The 19,128-nt window shown below is 45.8% G+C and overlaps 1 protein-coding gene across 1 annotated transcript in view; it reads right to left on the bottom strand.

Moving 5' to 3' along the window:
• Positions 1–19,128, bottom strand: part of LOC124037353 (anoctamin-1-like) — a 186,788-nt gene that overhangs the window by 33,625 nt on the left and 134,035 nt on the right. The window contains exon 10 of the mRNA XM_046352058.1: positions 10,159–10,233. Within this exon, the coding sequence (XP_046208014.1) occupies positions 10,159–10,233 (75 nt within the window). The remainder of the gene's footprint in view (positions 1–10,158; positions 10,234–19,128) is intronic.

The following is a 19,128-nucleotide window of genomic DNA, read 5'->3' as shown; positions in this document are numbered from 1 at the left end:
CAGCTTGTTCCAGTCACTCGCTGCAGCGAACTGAAAAGAGGAACGACCCAGGGATGTGTCTGCTTTGAGGACCTTAAACAGAATGTGACTGGCAGAATGGGTGTTGTATGTGGAGGATGAGGGCTGCAGTAGATATCTCAGATAGGGGGGAGTGAGGAGTACTGGGGGGAGTCTGGAGTACTTCTCCTGTCTTATCCGGTGTGCTGTGTGAATTTAAGTATGTTCTCTCTAATTCTCTCTTTCTTCTTTCTCTCGGATGGCCTGCGCCGTAGGACCATGCCTCAGGACTACCTGGCATGATGACTCCTTGCTGTCCCCAGTCCACCTGGCCATGCTGCTGCTCCAGTTTCAACTGTTCTGCCTGTGGCTATGGAATCCTGACCTGTTCACCGGACGCGCTACCTGTCCCAGACCTATTATTTGACCATGCTGGTCATTTTTGAACATTTGAACATCTTGGTCATGTTCTGTTATAATCTCCACCCAGCACAGCCAGAAGAGGACTGGCCACCTCTCGTAGCCTGGTTCCTCTTTAGGTTTCTTCCTAGGTTTTGGCCTTTCTAGGGAGTTTTTCCGAGCCAACGTGCTTCAACACTTGCATTGCTTGCTGTTTGGGGTTTTAGGCTGGGTTTCTGTACAGCACTTTGAGATGTCAGCTGATGTACGAAAGGCTATCTAAATACTTTTGATTTTATTTGATTTTGATTTGAGTGAGGCTTAAGAGGGTTTAATAAATAAGCATCAACCAGTGGGTCTTGCGACAGGTAGGCAGAGATTACCAGTTTACAGAGGAGTATAGAGTGCAGTGATGTGTCCTATAAGGAGCATTGGTGGCAAATCTGATGGCCAAATGGTAAAGTACATCTAGCCGCTCGAGAGCACACTTACCTGCCGATCTATAAATTATGTCTCCGTAATCTAGAATGGGAAGGATGGTCATTTGAATCAGGGTTAGTTTGGCAGCTGTTGTGAAAGAGGAGCGATTACGATTGAGGAAACCAAGTCTAGATTTAACTTAAGCCTGCAGCTTTGATATGTGCTGAGAGAAAGACAGTGCACCGTCTAGCCATACTCCCAAGTACTTGTATGAAGTGACTACGTCAAACTCTAAACCCTCAGAGGTAGTAATCACACCTGTGGGGAGAGGGGCATTCTTCTTACCAAACCACATGACCTTTGTTTTGGAGGTGTCAGAACAAGGTTAACCTCTTAAGTCAAACCTCTACTTTTTCGAACATTCTGTTAAAAATCGCGCAACATTTCAGTGCCCTGCTACTCATGCCAGGAATATAGTATATGCATATGATTAGTATGTGTGGATAGAAAACACTCAGACGTTTATAAAACTGGTTAAATCACGGCTGTGACTATAACAGAACGTGCGTTTCATCGAAAAGTGCAGGAAAATCTGATCACTGAAAATGGAAAAATATATCCATCCGCCACTTCAACCCATTGTTAAAGGCGAACCACATTCAATTGGGCTGAGTTTGCAATACCTACAGCTTCCACACGATGTCAACAGTCTTGTCATTTGCCTAGGCTTTGTTTCTTGGTCAAACGAAGAAGAGACAAGCCATTTGTTCAGGTCTCCGACCGGATATTTTGGTTGAGATTTACCCGGACATTATTTCCAGACATACCCCTATAGAATATACATCGCCTCGTGATCAATTTGATCGCTTATTAACGTGTACTAATACCTAAAGTTGCATTACAAAAGTATTTTGAAGTGTTTTGTGAAAGTTTATCGTCAACTTTTTTAATAAAAAAAAATGACGTTGCGTTATAAGACGCTATTTTTTCCGTTTATCACACAGTCTTCATAGATCGATATCTAGGCTATATATGGACCGATTTAATCGAAAAAAAGACCCAATAGTGATTATGGGACATCTAGGAGTGCCAACAAAGAAGATGGTCAAAGGTAATGAATGTTTTATATTTTATTTGTGTAGCGCCGACTATGCAAATTATTTTGTTTACGTCCCCTGCGGGTCTTTTGGGGTGTTACATGCTATCAGATAATAGCTTCTCATGCTTTCGCTGAAAAGCATTTTAAAAATCTGACTTGTTGCCTGGATTCACAACGAGTGTAGCTTTAATTCAATACCCTGCATGTGTATTTTAATGAACGTTTGAGTTTTAACTAATACTATTAGCATTTAGCGTAGAGCATTTGCATTTCCAGATGTCTAGATGGGACGCCTGCGTATCAGGTAGGAGCAAGTGGTTAAGGGTAGAGAAAGCTTGTTGGACACTAAGAAAGCTTTGTTGTAGAGCATTTAACACAGAATCCGGGGAGGGGCCAGCTGAGTATACGACTGTATCATCTGCATATAAATGGATGAGAGAGCTTCCTACTGCCTGAGCTATGTTGTTGATGTAAATTGAGAAGAGCGTGGGGCCTAGGATGGAGCCTTGGGGTTCTCCCTTGGTGACAGGCAGTGGCTGAGACAGCAGATTTTCTGACTTTATACACTGCACTCTTCGAGAGAGGTAGTTAGCAAACCAGGCCAAAGACACCTCAGAGACACCAATACTCCTTAGCCAGCCCACAAGAATGGAATGGTCCACCGTATCAAAAGCTTTGGCCAAGTCAATAAAAATACACAACATTGATTAGAATCAAGGGCAATGATGACATCATTGCGGACATTTAAGGTTGTAGTGACACATCCATAACCTGAGCGGAAACCAGATTGCATACCATAGAAAATACTATAGACATCAAGAAAGCCAGTCAGTTGATTATTGACACGTTTTTCCAACACGTTTGATAAACAGGGGAAAATAGAAATAGGCCTATAACAGTTAGGATCAGCTTGATCTCCCCTTTAATTAAAGGACAAACCGTGGCTGCCTTCCTTGGGAACCTCCTCAGAAAGGAGAGACAGGTTAAACAGGTCAGAGATAGGCTTGGTGATGATAGGGGCAGCAAGTTTCAGGAGCTCCTTTAGCACCTCGGACTCAGTGACTGCCTGCAGGGAGAAACTTTGTAGCGGGGCAGAGGAAAAAGCAAATCAAATTGTTTGGGGACAGACTTGGTGGAGACAATCGAGCACTGACGGTGATCCTTGATAAAGATTGCCACTCCCACACCTTTGGAAGATCTGTCTTGCCGAAAAAGGTTATAACCGGAAAGGTTAACATCAGTATTCAAAACACTCTTCCTTAACCACGTCTCAGTGACGACCAACACATCTGGATTGGAGCTGTGAACCCACACTTTCAATTGATCCATTTTAGGCAATAAGCTTCTAGTGTTAACGTGCAGAAAACCCAGGCTTTTACAAGAGCAGAAATCAGTGAAGCAGATATCAAAGCACAATTCAGAATTGGGGCTAGCAACAGTAGATGGGCCAGGGTGTACATGCACATTTCCAGATATCATCAACAGTAGATGGGCCAGGGTGTACATACACATTTCCAGATATCATCAACAGTAGATGGGCCAGGATGTACATGCACATTTCCAGATATCATCAACAGTAGATGGGCCAGGGTGTACATGCACATTTCCAGATGTCATCAACAGTAGATGGGCCAGGGTGTACATGCACATTTCCAGATATCATCAACAGTAGATGGGCCAGGGTGTACATGCACATTTCCAGATATCATCAACAGTAATACAATCAAGGCACGGCAGAGGACAGGGAGATCTCTGCAGTGCTGATTTATGACATCTGAATGTGCATCAGATGGCAACAAGATCATATTATACAGCAATTTCATCAGGTAACATGAATACAAAGCCAGTGAGAGGTGGTTGGAATAGGATGGGAGGCCAAGAGTCTGTGTAACCAATAGAGAATCAGAGTCCCGAGGTGGGAACAAACAGTCTGTCTCACGGATTGGTAAAGAAAGTTTGTAGTCAACAAAGCACCTAGGAATCATGAGACAAAAAGAAAAACGCACAATAACATTTTTAAATTTATAAAAGACATTATACACCATATAGGGCCAGAGTTTAAAACCTGTGCTGTTTGTAACTACTTGTGATATAAGTATAGAAGGATGGTGATATATAGAGTGATAATTAGCAGTATAGAAGGACAGAATGGTAATTAGAGGAAATAAAGTAAATAGCATGATGTATAGTAGGATCATTTGAAGTATAGGAGGATAGAGTGATTGACGTATCAAAGATAGTAATAGATAGAAGTACAAAAGGATAGAGAAATAGAAGGATAGGTTGATAGATATAGAAGGATAGGTTGATAGATATAGGTATTGATAGAGGTATAGAAGGATAGGTTGATAGATATAGGTATTGATAGAGGTATAGAAGGATAGGTTGATAGATATAGGTATTGATAGAGGTATAGAAGGATAGGTTGATAGATATAGGTATTGATAGAGGTATAGAAGGATAGGTTGATAGATATAGGTATTGATAGAGGTATAGAAGGATAGGTTGATAGATATAGGTATTGATTGAGGTATAGAAGGATAGAGCACTAGATAGAGGTATGAAAGGAAAGAGTAATAATTAGAGGTATAGAGCGATATATACATGTATAGAGTGATGAGGTGTAAAAGGATAGATTGATAAATGTATAAAATAGTGATTATAAATGGAGGTATATATTCACACTTAGAGGTATAGAAGGATAGAGTGCTAGATGGAGGTATAGAAGGATAGAGTGCTAGATGGAGGTATAGAAGGATAGAGTGCTAGATGGAGGTATAGAAGGATAGAGTGCTAGATGGAGGTATAGAAGGATAGCGTGCTAGATGGAGGTATAGAAGGATAGCGTGCTAGATGGAGGTATAGAAGGATATAATTCTAGATGGAGGTATAGAAGGATAGTGTGTTAGATGGAGGTATAGAAGGATATAATTCTAGATGGAGGTATAGAAGGACAGAGTGTTAGATGGAGGTATAGAAGGATAGTGTTAGATGGAGGTATAGAAGGATAGTGTGTTAGATGGAGGTATAGAAGGATAGTGTGCTAGATGGAGGTATAGAAGGATAGTGTGCTAGATGGAGGTATAGAAGGATATAATTCTAGATGGAGGTATAGAAGGACAGAGTGCTAGATGGAGGTATAGAAGGATAGAGTGCTAGATGGAGGTATAGAAGGATATAATTCTAGATGGAGGTATAGAAGGATAGTGTGTTAGATGGAGGTATAGAAGGATATAATTCTAGATGGAGGTATAGAAGGACAGAGTGTTAGATGGAGTTATAGAAGGATAGTGTTAGATGGAGGTATAGAAGGATAGTGTGTTAGATGGAGGTATAGAAGGATAGTGTGCTAGATGGAGGTATAGAAGGATAGTGTGCTAGATGGAGGTATAGAAGGATATAATTCTAGATGGAGGTATAGAAGGACAGAGTGCTAGATGGAGGTATAGAAGGATAGAGTGCTAGATGGAGGTATAGAAGGATATATTTCTAGATGGAGGTATAGAAGGATATAATTCTAGATGGAGGTATAGAAGGATAGTGTGCTAGATGGAGGTATAGCAGGATAGTGTGCTAGATGGAGGTATAGAAGGATATAATTCTAGATGGAGGTATCGAAGGATAGAGTGTTAGATGGAGGTATAGAAGGATAGTGTGGTAGATGGAGGTATAGAAGGATAGCTTGCGAAATGGGGGTATAGAAGGATAGCTTGCGAAATGGGGGTATAGAAGGATAGTGTGCTAGATGGAGGTATAGAAGGATAGTGTGGTACATGGAGGTATAGAAGGATATAATTATAGATGGAGGTATAGAAGGATAGTGTGCTAGATGGAGGTATAGAAGGATAGTGTGGTAGATGGAGGTATAGAAGGATAGAGTGCTAGATGGAGGTATAGAAGGATAGAGTGCTAGATGGAGGTATAGAAGGATAGTGTGCTAGATGGAGGTATAGAAGGATAGTGTGGTAGATGGAGGTATAGAAGGATAGTGTGTTAGATGGAGGTATAGAAAGATAGCGTGCTAGATGGAGGTATAGAAGGATAGTGTGCTAGATGGGGGTATAGAAGGATAGTGTGCTAGATGGAGGTATAGAAGGATATAATGCTAGATATAGGTATAGAGGGATATAATTCTAGATGGAGGTGTAGATGGATAGAGTGCTAGATGGAGGTATAGAAGGATAGTATGCTAGATGGAGGTATAGAAGGATAGTGTGCTAGATGGAGGTATAGAAGGATAGTGTGTTAGATGGAGGTATAGAAGGATAGTGTGCTAGTTGGAGGTATAGATGGATAGAGTGGTAGATAGGAGTATAGAAGGATAATATGCTAGATATAGGTATAGAGGGATATAATTCTAGATGGAGGTGTAGACGGATAGAGTGGTAGATAGGAGTATAGGAGTATAGAAGGATATAATGCTAGATAGAGGTATAGAGGGATAGTGTGCTAGATGGAGGTATAGAAGGATAGTGTGCTAGATGGAGGTATAGAAGGATAGCGTGTTAGATGGAGGTATAGAAGGATAGTGCGCTAGGTGGAGGTATAGAAGGATAGTAGATGGAGGTATAGAAGGATAGAGTGCTAGATGGAGGTATAGAAGGATAGCGTGTTAGATGGAGATATAGAAGGATAGCGCGCTAGGTGGAGGTATAGAAGGATAGTGCGCTAGATGGAGGTATAGAAGGATAATGTGTTAGATGGAGGTATAGAAGGATAGAGTGGTAGATAGGAGTATAGAAGGATATAATGCTAGATAGAGGAATAGAGGAATATAATTCTAGATGGGGGAATAGAAGGATAGTGTGTTAGATGGAGGTATAGAAGGATAGAGTGCTAGATGGAGGTATAGAAGGATAGAGTGCTAGATGGAGGTATAGAAGGATAGCGTGCTAGATGGAGGTATAGAAGGATAGCGTGCTAGATGGAGGTATAGAAGGATATAATTCTAGATGGAGGTATAGAAGGATAGTGTGTTAGATGGAGGTATAGAAGGATATAATTCTAGATGGAGGTATAGAAGGATAGTGTGTTAGATGGAGGTATAGAAGGATATAATTCTAGATGGAGGTATAGAAGGACAGAGTGTTAGATGGAGGTATAGAAGGATAGTGTTAGATGGAGGTATAGAAGGATAGTGTGTTAGATGGAGGTATAGAAGGATAGTGTGCTAGATGGAGGTATAGAAGGATAGTGTGCTAGATGGAGGTATAGAAGGATATAATTCTAGATGGAGGTATAGAAGGACAGAGTGCTAGATGGAGGTATAGAAGGATAGAGTGCTAGATGGAGGTATAGAAGGATATAATTCTAGATGGAGGTATAGAAGGATAGTGTGTTAGATGGAGGTATAGAAGGATATAATTCTAGATGGAGGTATAGAAGGACAGAGTGTTAGATGGAGTTATAGAAGGATAGTGTTAGATGGAGGTATAGAAGGATAGTGTGTTAGATGGAGGTATAGAAGGATAGTGTGCTAGATGGAGGTATAGAAGGATAGTGTGCTAGATGGAGGTATAGAAGGATATAATTCTAGATGGAGGTATAGAAGGACAGAGTGCTAGATGGAGGTATAGAAGGATAGAGTGCTAGATGGAGGTATAGAAGGATATATTTCTAGATGGAGGTATAGAAGGATATAATTCTAGATGGAGGTATAGAAGGATAGTGTGCTAGATGGAGGTATAGCAGGATAGTGTGCTAGATGGAGGTATAGAAGGATATAATTCTAGATGGAGGTATCGAAGGATAGAGTGTTAGATGGAGGTATAGAAGGATAGTGTGGTAGATGGAGGTATAGAAGGATAGCTTGCGAAATGGGGGTATAGAAGGATAGCTTGCGAAATGGGGGTATAGAAGGATAGTGTGCTAGATGGAGGTATAGAAGGATAGTGTGGTACATGGAGGTATAGAAGGATATAATTATAGATGGAGGTATAGAAGGATAGTGTGCTAGATGGAGGTATAGAAGGATAGTGTGGTAGATGGAGGTATAGAAGGATAGAGTGCTAGATGGAGGTATAGAAGGATAGAGTGCTAGATGGAGGTATAGAAGGATAGTGTGCTAGATGGAGGTATAGAATGATAGTGTGGTAGATGGAGGTATAGAAGGATAGTGTGTTAGATGGAGGTATAGAAAGATAGCGTGCTAGATGGAGGTATAGAAGGATAGTGTGCTAGATGGGGGTATAGAAGGATAGTGTGCTAGATGGAGGTATAGAAGGATATAATGCTAGATTTAGGTATAGAGGGATATAATTCTAGATGGAGGTGTAGATGGATAGAGTGCTAGATGGAGGTATAGAAGGATAGTATGCTAGATGGAGGTATAGAAGGATAGTGTGCTAGATGGAGGTATAGAAGGATAGTGTGTTAGATGGAGGTATAGAAGGATAGTGTGCTAGTTGGAGGTATAGATGGATAGAGTGGTAGATAGGAGTATAGAAGGATAATATGCTAGATATAGGTATAGAGGGATATAATTCTAGATGGAGGTGTAGACGGATAGAGTGGTAGATAGGAGTATAGGAGTATAGAAGGATATAATGCTAGATAGAGGTATAGAGGGATAGTGTGCTAGATGGAGGTATAGAAGGATAGTGTGCTAGATGGAGGTATAGAAGGATAGCGTGTTAGATGGAGGTATAGAAGGATAGTGCGCTAGGTGGAGGTATAGAAGGATAGTGCGCTAGATGGAGGTATAGAAGGATAGAGTGCTAGATGGAGGTATAGAAGGATAGCGTGTTAGATGGAGATATAGAAGGATAGCGCGCTAGGTGGAGGTATAGAAGGATAGTGCGCTAGGTGGAGGTATAGAAGGATAGTGCGCTAGATGGAGGTATAGAAGGATAATGTGTTAGATGGAGGTATAGAAGGATAGAGTGGTAGATAGGAGTATAGAAGGATATAATGCTAGATAGAGGAATAGAGGAATATAATTCTAGATGGGGGAATAGAAGGATAGTGTGTTAGATGGAGGTATAGAAGGATAGTGTGCTAGATGGAGGTATAGAAGGATAGTGTGCTAGATGGAGGTATAGAAGGATAGTGTGCTAGATGGAGGTATAGAAGGATAGTGTGCTAGATGGAGGTATAGATGGATAGTGTGCTAGATGGAGGTATAGAAGGATATAATGCTAGATAGGGGTATATAAGGTTATTACATTTACATTTAAGTCATTTAGCAGACGCTCTTATCCAGAGCGACTTACAAATTGGTGCATTCACCTTATGACATCCAGTGGAACAGCCACTATACAATAGTGCATCTAAATCTTTTAAGGGGGGGGTGAGAAGGATTACTTTATCCTATCCTAGGTATTCCTTAAAGAGGTGGGGTTTCAGGTGTCTCCGGAAGGTGGTGATTGACTCCGCTGTCCTGGCGTCGTGAGGGAGTTTGTTCCACCATTGGGGGGCCAGAGCAGCAAACAGTTTTGACTGTGCTGAGCGGGAACTGTACTTCCTCAGTGGTAGGGAGGCGAGCAGGCCAGAGGTGGATGAACGCAGTGCCCTTGTTTGGGTGTAGGGCCTGATCAGAGCCTGGAGGTACTGAGGTGCCGTTCCCCTCACAGCTCCGTAGGCAAGCACCATGGTCTTGTAGCGGATGCGAGCTTCAACTGGAAGCCAGTGGAGAGAGCGGAGGAGCCCCCGCTCTCTCCACTTGGGAAGGTTAAACACCAGACGGGCTGCGGCGTTCTGGATGAGTTGTAGGGGTTTAATGGCACAGGCAGGGAGCCCAGCCAACAGCGAGTTGCAGTAATCCAGACGGGAGATGACAAGTGCCTGGATTAGGACCTATAATGCTAGATAGAGGAATAGATGCACAGTGCTAGATATAGGTATAGAAGGACAGAGCGATACTTAGAGGTATAGAGAGAGAGTGATAAATAGAGGTATAGAGTTATACTTAGAGGTTTTGAATGATAGCGGTATAGAGGTATACAAGGATAGGGTGATAATTAGAGGTATAGAATGAACTTAGATGTAGTTAGTGATAGAGGTATAGCTGGATAGTGATAATTAGAGGTATAGAAGGAGAGTTATAATTAGAGATATAGACTGATAGTTATAATTAGAGATATAGACTGATAGTTATAATTAGAGGTATAGAAGGATAGAGTGATAGAGCTATATTGATAGAGGTATAGAAGGATAGATTGATAATTGGAGGTATAGAATGATATAAGTATAGAATGATAGTGATGGATAGGGGTAAAAAAAGTAAAGTGTGATAGTGACAGTACCATCATTAGAACGACGGACACGTTGATCATGTATCCTGGCAACCGATCCTCCAAAGTCAATGACTCTTGCTCCCTCTGCCAGAGGAACAGAAACAAACACACAAACACACACACACTTTTAGCAACTACTGTTGTTATTACAGCTAAATCAAAGTAACCATTATGAAAATGTTTACTTAACCATAACTACCACAGTGAATACAGCTTGATCACAGTAACCATGGTGAATACAGCTACATCACAGTAACCATGGTGAATACAGCTACATCACAGTAACCACTGCGAATACAGCTACATCACAGTAACCATGGTGAATACAGCTACAGTGGGGCAAAAACGTATTTAGTCAGCCACCAATTGTGCAAGTTCTCCCACTTAAAAAGATGAGAGAGGCCTGTAATTTTCATCATAGGTACACTTCAACTATGACAAAATGAGAAAAAAAATACAGAAAATCACATTGTAGGATTTTTAATAAATTTATTTGCAAATTAAGGTGGAAAATAAGTATTTGGTCACCTACAAACAAGCAAGATTTCTGGCTCTCACAGACCTGTAACTTCTTCTTTAAGAGGCTCCTCTGTCCTCCACTCGTTACCTGTATTAATAGCACCTGTTTGAACTTGTTATCAGTATAAAAGACACCTGTCCACAACCTCAAACAGTCACACTCCAAATTCCACTATGGCAAAGACCAAAGAGCTGCCAAAGGACACCAGAAACAAAATTGTAGACCTGCACCAAGCTGGGAAGACTGAATCTGCAATAGGTAAGCAGCTTGGTTTGAAGAAATCAACCGTGGGAGCAATTATTAGGAAATGGAAGACATACAAGACCACTGATAATCTCCCTCGATCTGGGGCTCCACGCAAGGTCTCACCCCGTGGGGTCAAAATGATCACAAGAACGGTGAGCAAAAATCCCAGAACCACACGGGGGGACCTAGTGAATGACCTGCAGAGAGCTAGGACCAAAGTAACAAAGCCAACCATCAGTAACACACTACGCCGCCAGGGACTCAAATCCTGCAGTGCCAGATGTGTCCCCCTGCTTAAGCCAGTACATGTCCAGGCCCGTCTGAAGTTTGCTAGAGAGCATTTGGATGATCCAGAAGAAGATTGGGAGAATGTCATATGGTCAGATGAAACCAAAATATAACTTTTTGGTAAAAACTCGTTGTGTTTGGAGGACAAAGAATGCTGAGTTGCATCCAAAGAACACCATGCCTACTGTGAAGCATGGGGGTGGAAACATCATGCTTTGGGGCTGTTTTTCTGCAAAGGGACCAGGACGACTGATCCGTGTAAAGGAAAGAATGAATGGGCCATGTATCATGAGATTTTGAGTGAAAACCTATTTCCATCAGCAAGGGCATTGAAGATGAAAGAGTCAGCCCGAGAATTTAACCCTTTGGCACTACCATAGAGACAGCCAGAGGTCCAGACAACAGGCCCTCCTATTTGAACTTTATCTGAAAAGTAGTTGGTGAACCAGGCGAGGCAGCGTTACGATTGGACTCGCACAGGGTCACGGTTGGACTCGCACCGACAGGGTCACGGTTGGACTCGCACAGACAGGGTCACGGTTGGAGTCGCACAGACAGGGTCACGGTTGGAGTCGCACCGACAGGGTCACGGTTGGAGTCGCACCGACAGGGTCACTGTTGGAGTCGCACCGACAGGGTCACGGTTGGAGTCGCACCGACAGGGTCACGGTTGGAGTCGCACCGACAGGGTCACGGTTGGAGTCGCACCGACAGGGTCACGGTTGGACTCGCACCGACAGGGTCACGGTTGGACTCGCACCGACAGGGTCACGGTTGGACTCGCACCGACAGGGTCACGGTTGGACTCGCACCGACAGGGTCACGGTTGGACTCGCACCGACAGGGTCACGGTTGGACTCGCACCGACAGGGTCACGGTTGGACTCGCACCGACAGGGTCACGGTTGGACTCGCACCGACAGGGTCACGGTTGGACTCGCACCGACAGGGTCACGGTTGGACTCGCACCGACAGGGTCACGTTTGGACTCGCACCGACAGGGTCACGGTTGGACTCGCACCGACAGGGTCACGGTTGGACTCGCACCGACAGGGTCACGGTTGGACTCGCACCGACAGGGTCACGGTTGGAGTCGCACCGACAGGGTTACGGTTGGAGTCGCACCGACAGGGTTACGGTTGGAGTCGCACCGACAGGGTTACGGTTGGAGTCGCACCGACAGGGTTACGGTTGGAGTCGCACCGACAGGGTTACGGCTGGACTCGCACCGACAGGGTTACGGTTGGAGTCACTGACAGGGTTACGGTTGGACTCGCACCGACAGGGTCACGGTTGGACTCGCACCGACAGGGTTCCGGCGCCGACTGAGATGGCCGCCTCGCTTCGCATTCCTAGGAAACTATGCAGTTTTTTGTTTTTTTACGTGTTATTTCTTACATTAGTACCCCAGGTCATCTTAGGTTTCATTACATACAGTCGAGAAGAACTACTGAATATAAGATCAGCGTCAACTCACCATCAGTACGACCAAGAATATGTTTTCCGCGACGCGGATCCTGTGTTCTGCCTTACAAACAGGACAACGGAATGGATCGCATGCAGCGACCCAAGGAAACGACTCCGAAAAAGAGGGAAACGCGGCGGTGTTCTGGTCAGACTCCGAAAAAGGGCACATCGCGCACCACTTCCCAGTATTCTTCTTGCCAATGTCCAGTCTCTCGACAACAAGGTTGATGAAATCCGAGCAAGGGTGGCATTCCAGAGGGACATCAGAGACTGCAACGTTCTTTGCTTTACGGAGACATGGCTTACTGGGAAAATGCTATCCAGGGCGGTGCAGCCAACGGGTTTCTCCATGCATCGCGCCGACAGAAACAAACATCTCTCTGGTAAGAAGAGTGGCGGGGGCGTATGCCTCATGACTAACGGGACATGGTGTGATGAAGGAAACATACAGGAACTCAAATCCTTCTGTTCACCTGATTTAGAATTCCTCACAATCAAATGTAGACCGCATTATCTTCCAAGAGAATTCTCTTCGATTATAATCACAGCCGTATATATCCCCCCCCAAGCAGACACATCGATGGCTCTGAACGAACTTTATTTAACTCTTTGCAAACTGGAAAACATTTATCCGGAGGCTGCATTCATTGTAGCTGGTGATTTTAACAAAGCCAATCTGAAAACAAGACTCCCTAAATTTTATCAGCATATCGATTGCGCAACCAGGGGTGGTAAAACCTTGGATCATTGTTACTCTAACTTCCGCGACGCATATAAGGCCCTGCCCCGCCCCCTTTCGGAAAAGCTGACCACGACTCCATTTTGCTGATCCCTGCCTACAGACAGAAATTAAAACAAGAGGCTCCCACGCTGAGGTCTGTCCAACGCTGGTCAGACCAAGCTGACTCTACACTCCAAGACTGCTTCCATCACGTGGACTGGGACATGTTTCGTATTGCGTCAGATGGGAATATTGACGAATACGCTGATTCGGTGTGCGAGTTCATTAGAACATGCGTCGAAGATGTCGTTCCCATAGCAACGATAAAAACATTCCCTAACCAGAAACCGTGGATTGATGGCAGCATTCGCGTGAAACTGAAAGCGCGAACCACTGCTTTTAATCAGGGCAAGGTGTCTGGCAACATGACTGAATACAAACAGTGCAGCTATTCCCTCCGCAAGGCTATTAAACAAGCTAAGCGTCAGTACAGAGACAAAGTGGAATCTCAATTCAATGGCTCAGACACAAGAGGCATGTGGCAGGGTCTACAGTCAATCACGGACTACAAGATGAAATCCAGCCCAGTCACGGACCAGGATGTCTTGCTCCCAGGCAGACTAAATAACTTTTTTGCCCGCTTTGAGGACAATACAGTGCCACTGACACGGCCTGCAACGGAAACATGCGGTCTCTCCTTCACTGCAGCCGAGGTGAGTAAGACATTTAAACGTGTTAACCCTCGCAAGGCTGCAGGCCCAGACGGCATCCCCAGCCGCGCCCTCAGAGCATGCGCAGACCAGCTGGCCGGCGTGTTTACGGACATATTCAATCAATCCCTATACCAGTCTGCTGTTCCCACATGCTTCAAGAGGGCCACCATTGTTCCTGTTCCCAAGAAAGCTAAGGTAACTGAGCTAAACGACTACCGCCCCGTAGCACTCACTTCCGTCATCATGAAGTGCTTTGAGAGACTAGTCAAGGACCATATCACCTCCACCCTACCTGACACCCTAGACCCACTCCAATTTGCTTACCGCCCAAATAGGTCCACAGACGATGCAATCTCAACCACACTGCACACTGCCCTAACCCACCTGGACAAGAGGAATACCTATGTGAGAATGCTGTTCATCGACTACAGCTCGGCATTCAACACCATAGTACCCTCCAAGCTCGTCATCAAGCTCGAGACCCTGGGTCTCGACCCCGCCCTGTGCAACTGGGTACTGGACTTCCTGACGGGCCGCCCCCAGGTGGTGAGGGTAGGCAACAACATCTCCTCCCCGCTGATCCTCAACACGGGGGCCCCACAAGGGTGCGTTCTGAGCCCTCTCCTTTACTCCCTGTTCACCCACGACTGCGTGGCCACGCACGCCTCCAACTCAATCATCAAGTTTGCGGACGACACAACAGTGGTAGGCTTGATTACCAACAACGACGAGACGGCCTACAGGGAGGAGGTGAGGGCCCTCGGAGTGTGGTGTCAGGAAAATAACCTCACACTCAACGTCAACAAAACTAAGGAGATGATTGTGGACTTCAGGAAACAGCAGAGGGAACACCCCCTATCCACATCGATGGAACAGTAGTGGAGAGGGTAGCTAGTTTTAAGTTCCTCGGCATACACATCACAGACAAACTGAATTGGTCCACTCACACTGACAGCGTCGTGAAGAAGGCGCAGCAGCGCCTATTCAACCTCAGGAGGCTGAAGAAATTCGGCTTGTCACCAAAAGCACTCACAAACTTCTACAGATGCACAATCGAGAGCATCCTGGCGGGCTGTATCACCGCCTGGTACGGCAACTGCTCCGCCCTCAACCGTAAGGCTCTCCAGAGGGTAGTGAGGACTGCACAACGCATCACCGGGGGCAAACTACCTGCCCTCCAGGACACCTACACCACCCGTTGTTACAGGAAGGCCATAAAGATCATCAAGGACATCAACCACCCGAACCACTGCCTGTTCACCCCGCTATCATCCAGAAGGCGAGGTCAGTACAGGTGCATCAAAGCTGGGACCGAGAGACTGAAAAACAGCTTCTATCTCAAGGCCATCAGACTGTTAAACAGCCACCACTAACACTGAGTGGCTGCTGCCAACACACTGTCATTGACACTGACCCAACTCCAGCCATTTTAATAATGGGAATTGATGGGAAATGATTTAAATATATCACTAGCCACTTTAAACAATGCTACCTTATATAATGTTACTTACCCTACATTATTCATCTCATATGCATATGTATATACTGTACTCTACATCATCGACTGCATCCTTATGTAACACATGTATCACTAGCCACTTTAACTATGCCACTTTGTTTACTTTGTCTACACACTCATCTCATATGTATATACTGTACTCGATACCATCTACTGTATGCTGCTCTGTACCATCACTCATTCATATATCCTTATGTACATGTTCCTTATCCCCTTACACTGTGTATAAGACAGTAGTTTTGGAATTGTTAGTTAGATTACTTGTTGGTTATCACTGCATTGTCGGAACTAGAAGCACAAGCATTTAGCTACACTCGCATTAACATCTGCTAACCATGTGTATGTGACAAATAAAATTTGATTTGATTTGATTTGATTTGGTTGGACTCGCACCGACAGGGTTACGGTTGGACTCACACTGACAGGGTTACGGTTGGAGTCACACTGACAGGGTTACGGTTGGACTCACTGACAGGGTTACGGTTGGACTCGCACTGACAGGGTTACGGTTGGACTCGCACTGACAGGGTTACGGTTGGACTCGCACTGACAGGGTTACGGTTGGACTCGCACTGACAGGGTTACGGTTGGACTCGCACTGACAGGGTTACGGTTGGACTCGCACTGGCAGGGTTATGGTTGGAGTCACTGGCAGGGTTACGGTTGGAGTCACTGACAGGGTTACGGTTGGAGTCACTGACAGGGTTACGGTTGGAGTCACTGACAGGGTTACGGTTGGAGTCACTGACAGGGTTACGGTTGGAGTCACTGACAGGGTTACAGTTGGAGTCACTGACAGGGTTACGGTTGGAGTCACTGACAGGGTTACGGTTGGAGTCACTGACAGGGTTACAGTTGGAGTCACTGACAGGGTTACGGTTGGACTCACACTGACAGGGTTACGGTTGGACTCACACTGACAGGGTTACGGTTGGACTCACACTGACAAGGTTACGGTTGGACTCACACTGACAGGGTTACGGTTGGACTCACACTGACAGGGTTACGGTTGGACTCACACTGACAGGGTTACGGTTGGACTCACACTGACAGGGTTACGGTTGGACTCACCGACAGGGTTACGGTTGGAGTCACCGACAGGGTTACGGTTGGAGTCACCGACAGGGTTACGGTTGGAGTCACCGACAGGGTTACGGTTGGAGTCACCGACAGGGTTACGGTTGGAGTCACCGACAGGGTTACGGTTGGAGTCACCGACAGGGTTACGGTTGGAGTCACCGACAGGGTTACGGTTGGACTCACACTGACAGGGTTACGGTTGGAGTCACCGACAGGGTTACGGTTGGACTCACACTGACAGGGTTACGGTTGGACTCACACTGACAGGGTTACGGTTGGACTCACACTGACAGGGTTACGGTTGGACTCACACTGACAGGGTTACGGTTGGACTCACCGACAGGGTTACGGTTGGAGTCACCGACAGGGTTACGGTTGGAGTCACCGACAGGGTTACGGTTGGAGTCACCGACAGGGTTACGGTTGGAGTCACCGACAGGGTTACGGTTGGAGTCACCGACAGGGTTACGGTTGGAGTCACCGACAGGGTTACGGTTGGACTCACACTGACAGGGTTACGGTTGGAGTCACCGACAGGGTTACGGTTGGACTCACACTGACAGGGTTACGGTTGGACTCACACTGACAGGGTTACGGTTGGAGTCACCGACAGGGTTTCGGTTGGAGTCACCGACAGGGTTACTGTTGGAGTCACACCGACAGGGTTACGGTTGGAGTCGCACCGACAGGTTTACGGTTGGAGTCGCACCGACAGGGTTACGGTTGGAGTCGCACCGACAGGGTTACGGTTGGAGTCGCACCGACAGGGTTACGGTTGGAGTCACCGACAGGGTTACGGTTGGAGACAGCACCGACAGGGTTACGGTTGGAGTCAGCACCGACAGGGTTACGGTTGGAGTCGCACCGACAGGGTTACGGTTGGAGTCGCACCGACAGGGTTACGGTTGGAGTCGCACCGACAGGGTTACGGTTGGAGTCGCACCGACAGGGTTACGGTTGGAGTCGCACCGACAGGGTTACGGTTGGAGTCGCACCGACAGGGTTACGGTTGGAGTCGCACCGACAGGGTTACGGTTGGAGTCGCTGTCAGGGTTACGGTTGGAGTCACTGACAGGGTTACGGTTGGAGTCGCACCGACAGGGTTACGGTTGGAGTCGCACCGACAGGGTTACGGTTGGAGTCGCACCGACAGGGTTACGGTTGGAGTCGCACCGACAGGGTTACGGTTGGAGTCACCGACAGGGTTACGGTTGGAGTCACCGACAGGGTTACGGTTGGAGTCACCGTCAGGGTTACGGTTGGAGTCACCGACAGGGTTACGGTTGGAGTCACCGACAGGGTTACGGTTGGAGTCACCGACAGGGTTACGGTTGGAGTTACTGACAGGGTTACGGTTGGAGTTACTGACAGGGTTACGGTTGGAGTTACTGACAGGGTTACGGTTGGAGTTACTGACAGGGTTACGGTTGGAGTTACTGACAGGGTTACGGTTGGAGTTACTGACAGGGTTACGGTTGGAGTTACTGACAGGGTTACGGTTGGAGTTACTGACAGGGTTACGGTTGGAGTCACTGACAGGGTTACGGTTGGAGTTACTGACAGGGTTACGGTTGGAGTTACTGACAGGGTTAAGGTTGGATTCGCACTGACAGGGTTACGGTTGGAGTCACTGACAGGGTTACGGTTGGAGTTACTGACAGGGTTACGGTTGGAGTTACTGACAGGGTTACGGTTGGAGTCACTGACAGGGTTAAGGTTGGATTCGCACTGACAGGGTTAGTCCCCTCTACCACACGGAACCCCACTAATCTACCGACGAAAACGCACGGGGTGGCTAAAAACAGACCTCCATCTTCTGCTAGCTTGCTACCGATGGCCCAGCTAGCTGTCTGAATCGTCGTTATCCCAACCAACCTCACTACTCACTGGACCCTTATGATCACTCGACTAAGCATGCCTCTCCTTAATGTCAATATGCCTTGTCCATTGCTGTTCTGGTTAGTGTTTATTGGCTTATTTCACTGCAGAGCCTCTAGCCCTGTTCATTATACCTTATCCAACCCTTCAGTTCCACCACCCACACATGCGATGACATCACCTGGTTTCAATTATATTTCAAGAGAAAATATCTCTTTCATCATCACTAAATGACTGTTTACCTCCACTATATTCACATCCTACCATACCTTTGTCTGTACACTATACCTTGAATCTATTTTATCGTCCCCAGAAACCTGCTCCTTTTACTCTGTTCCGGACATCCTAGACGTTCAATTTTCATAGCTTTTAGCCGTACCCTTTTCCTACTCCTCCTCTGTTCCTCTGGTGATGTAGAGGTGAATCCAGGCCCTGCAGTGCCTAGCTGTGCTCCTATTCCCCAGGAGCTCTCTTTTGATGACTTCTGTAATTATAAAAGCCTTGGTTTCATGCATGTTAACATCAGAAGCCTCCTCCCTAACTTTGTT

Source organism: Oncorhynchus gorbuscha, linkage group LG06 (assembly GCF_021184085.1).
Source record: "Oncorhynchus gorbuscha isolate QuinsamMale2020 ecotype Even-year linkage group LG06, OgorEven_v1.0, whole genome shotgun sequence".
Taxonomy (NCBI): domain Eukaryota; kingdom Metazoa; phylum Chordata; class Actinopteri; order Salmoniformes; family Salmonidae; genus Oncorhynchus; species Oncorhynchus gorbuscha.
This window is presented reverse-complemented; position numbering and strand designations above follow the sequence as displayed.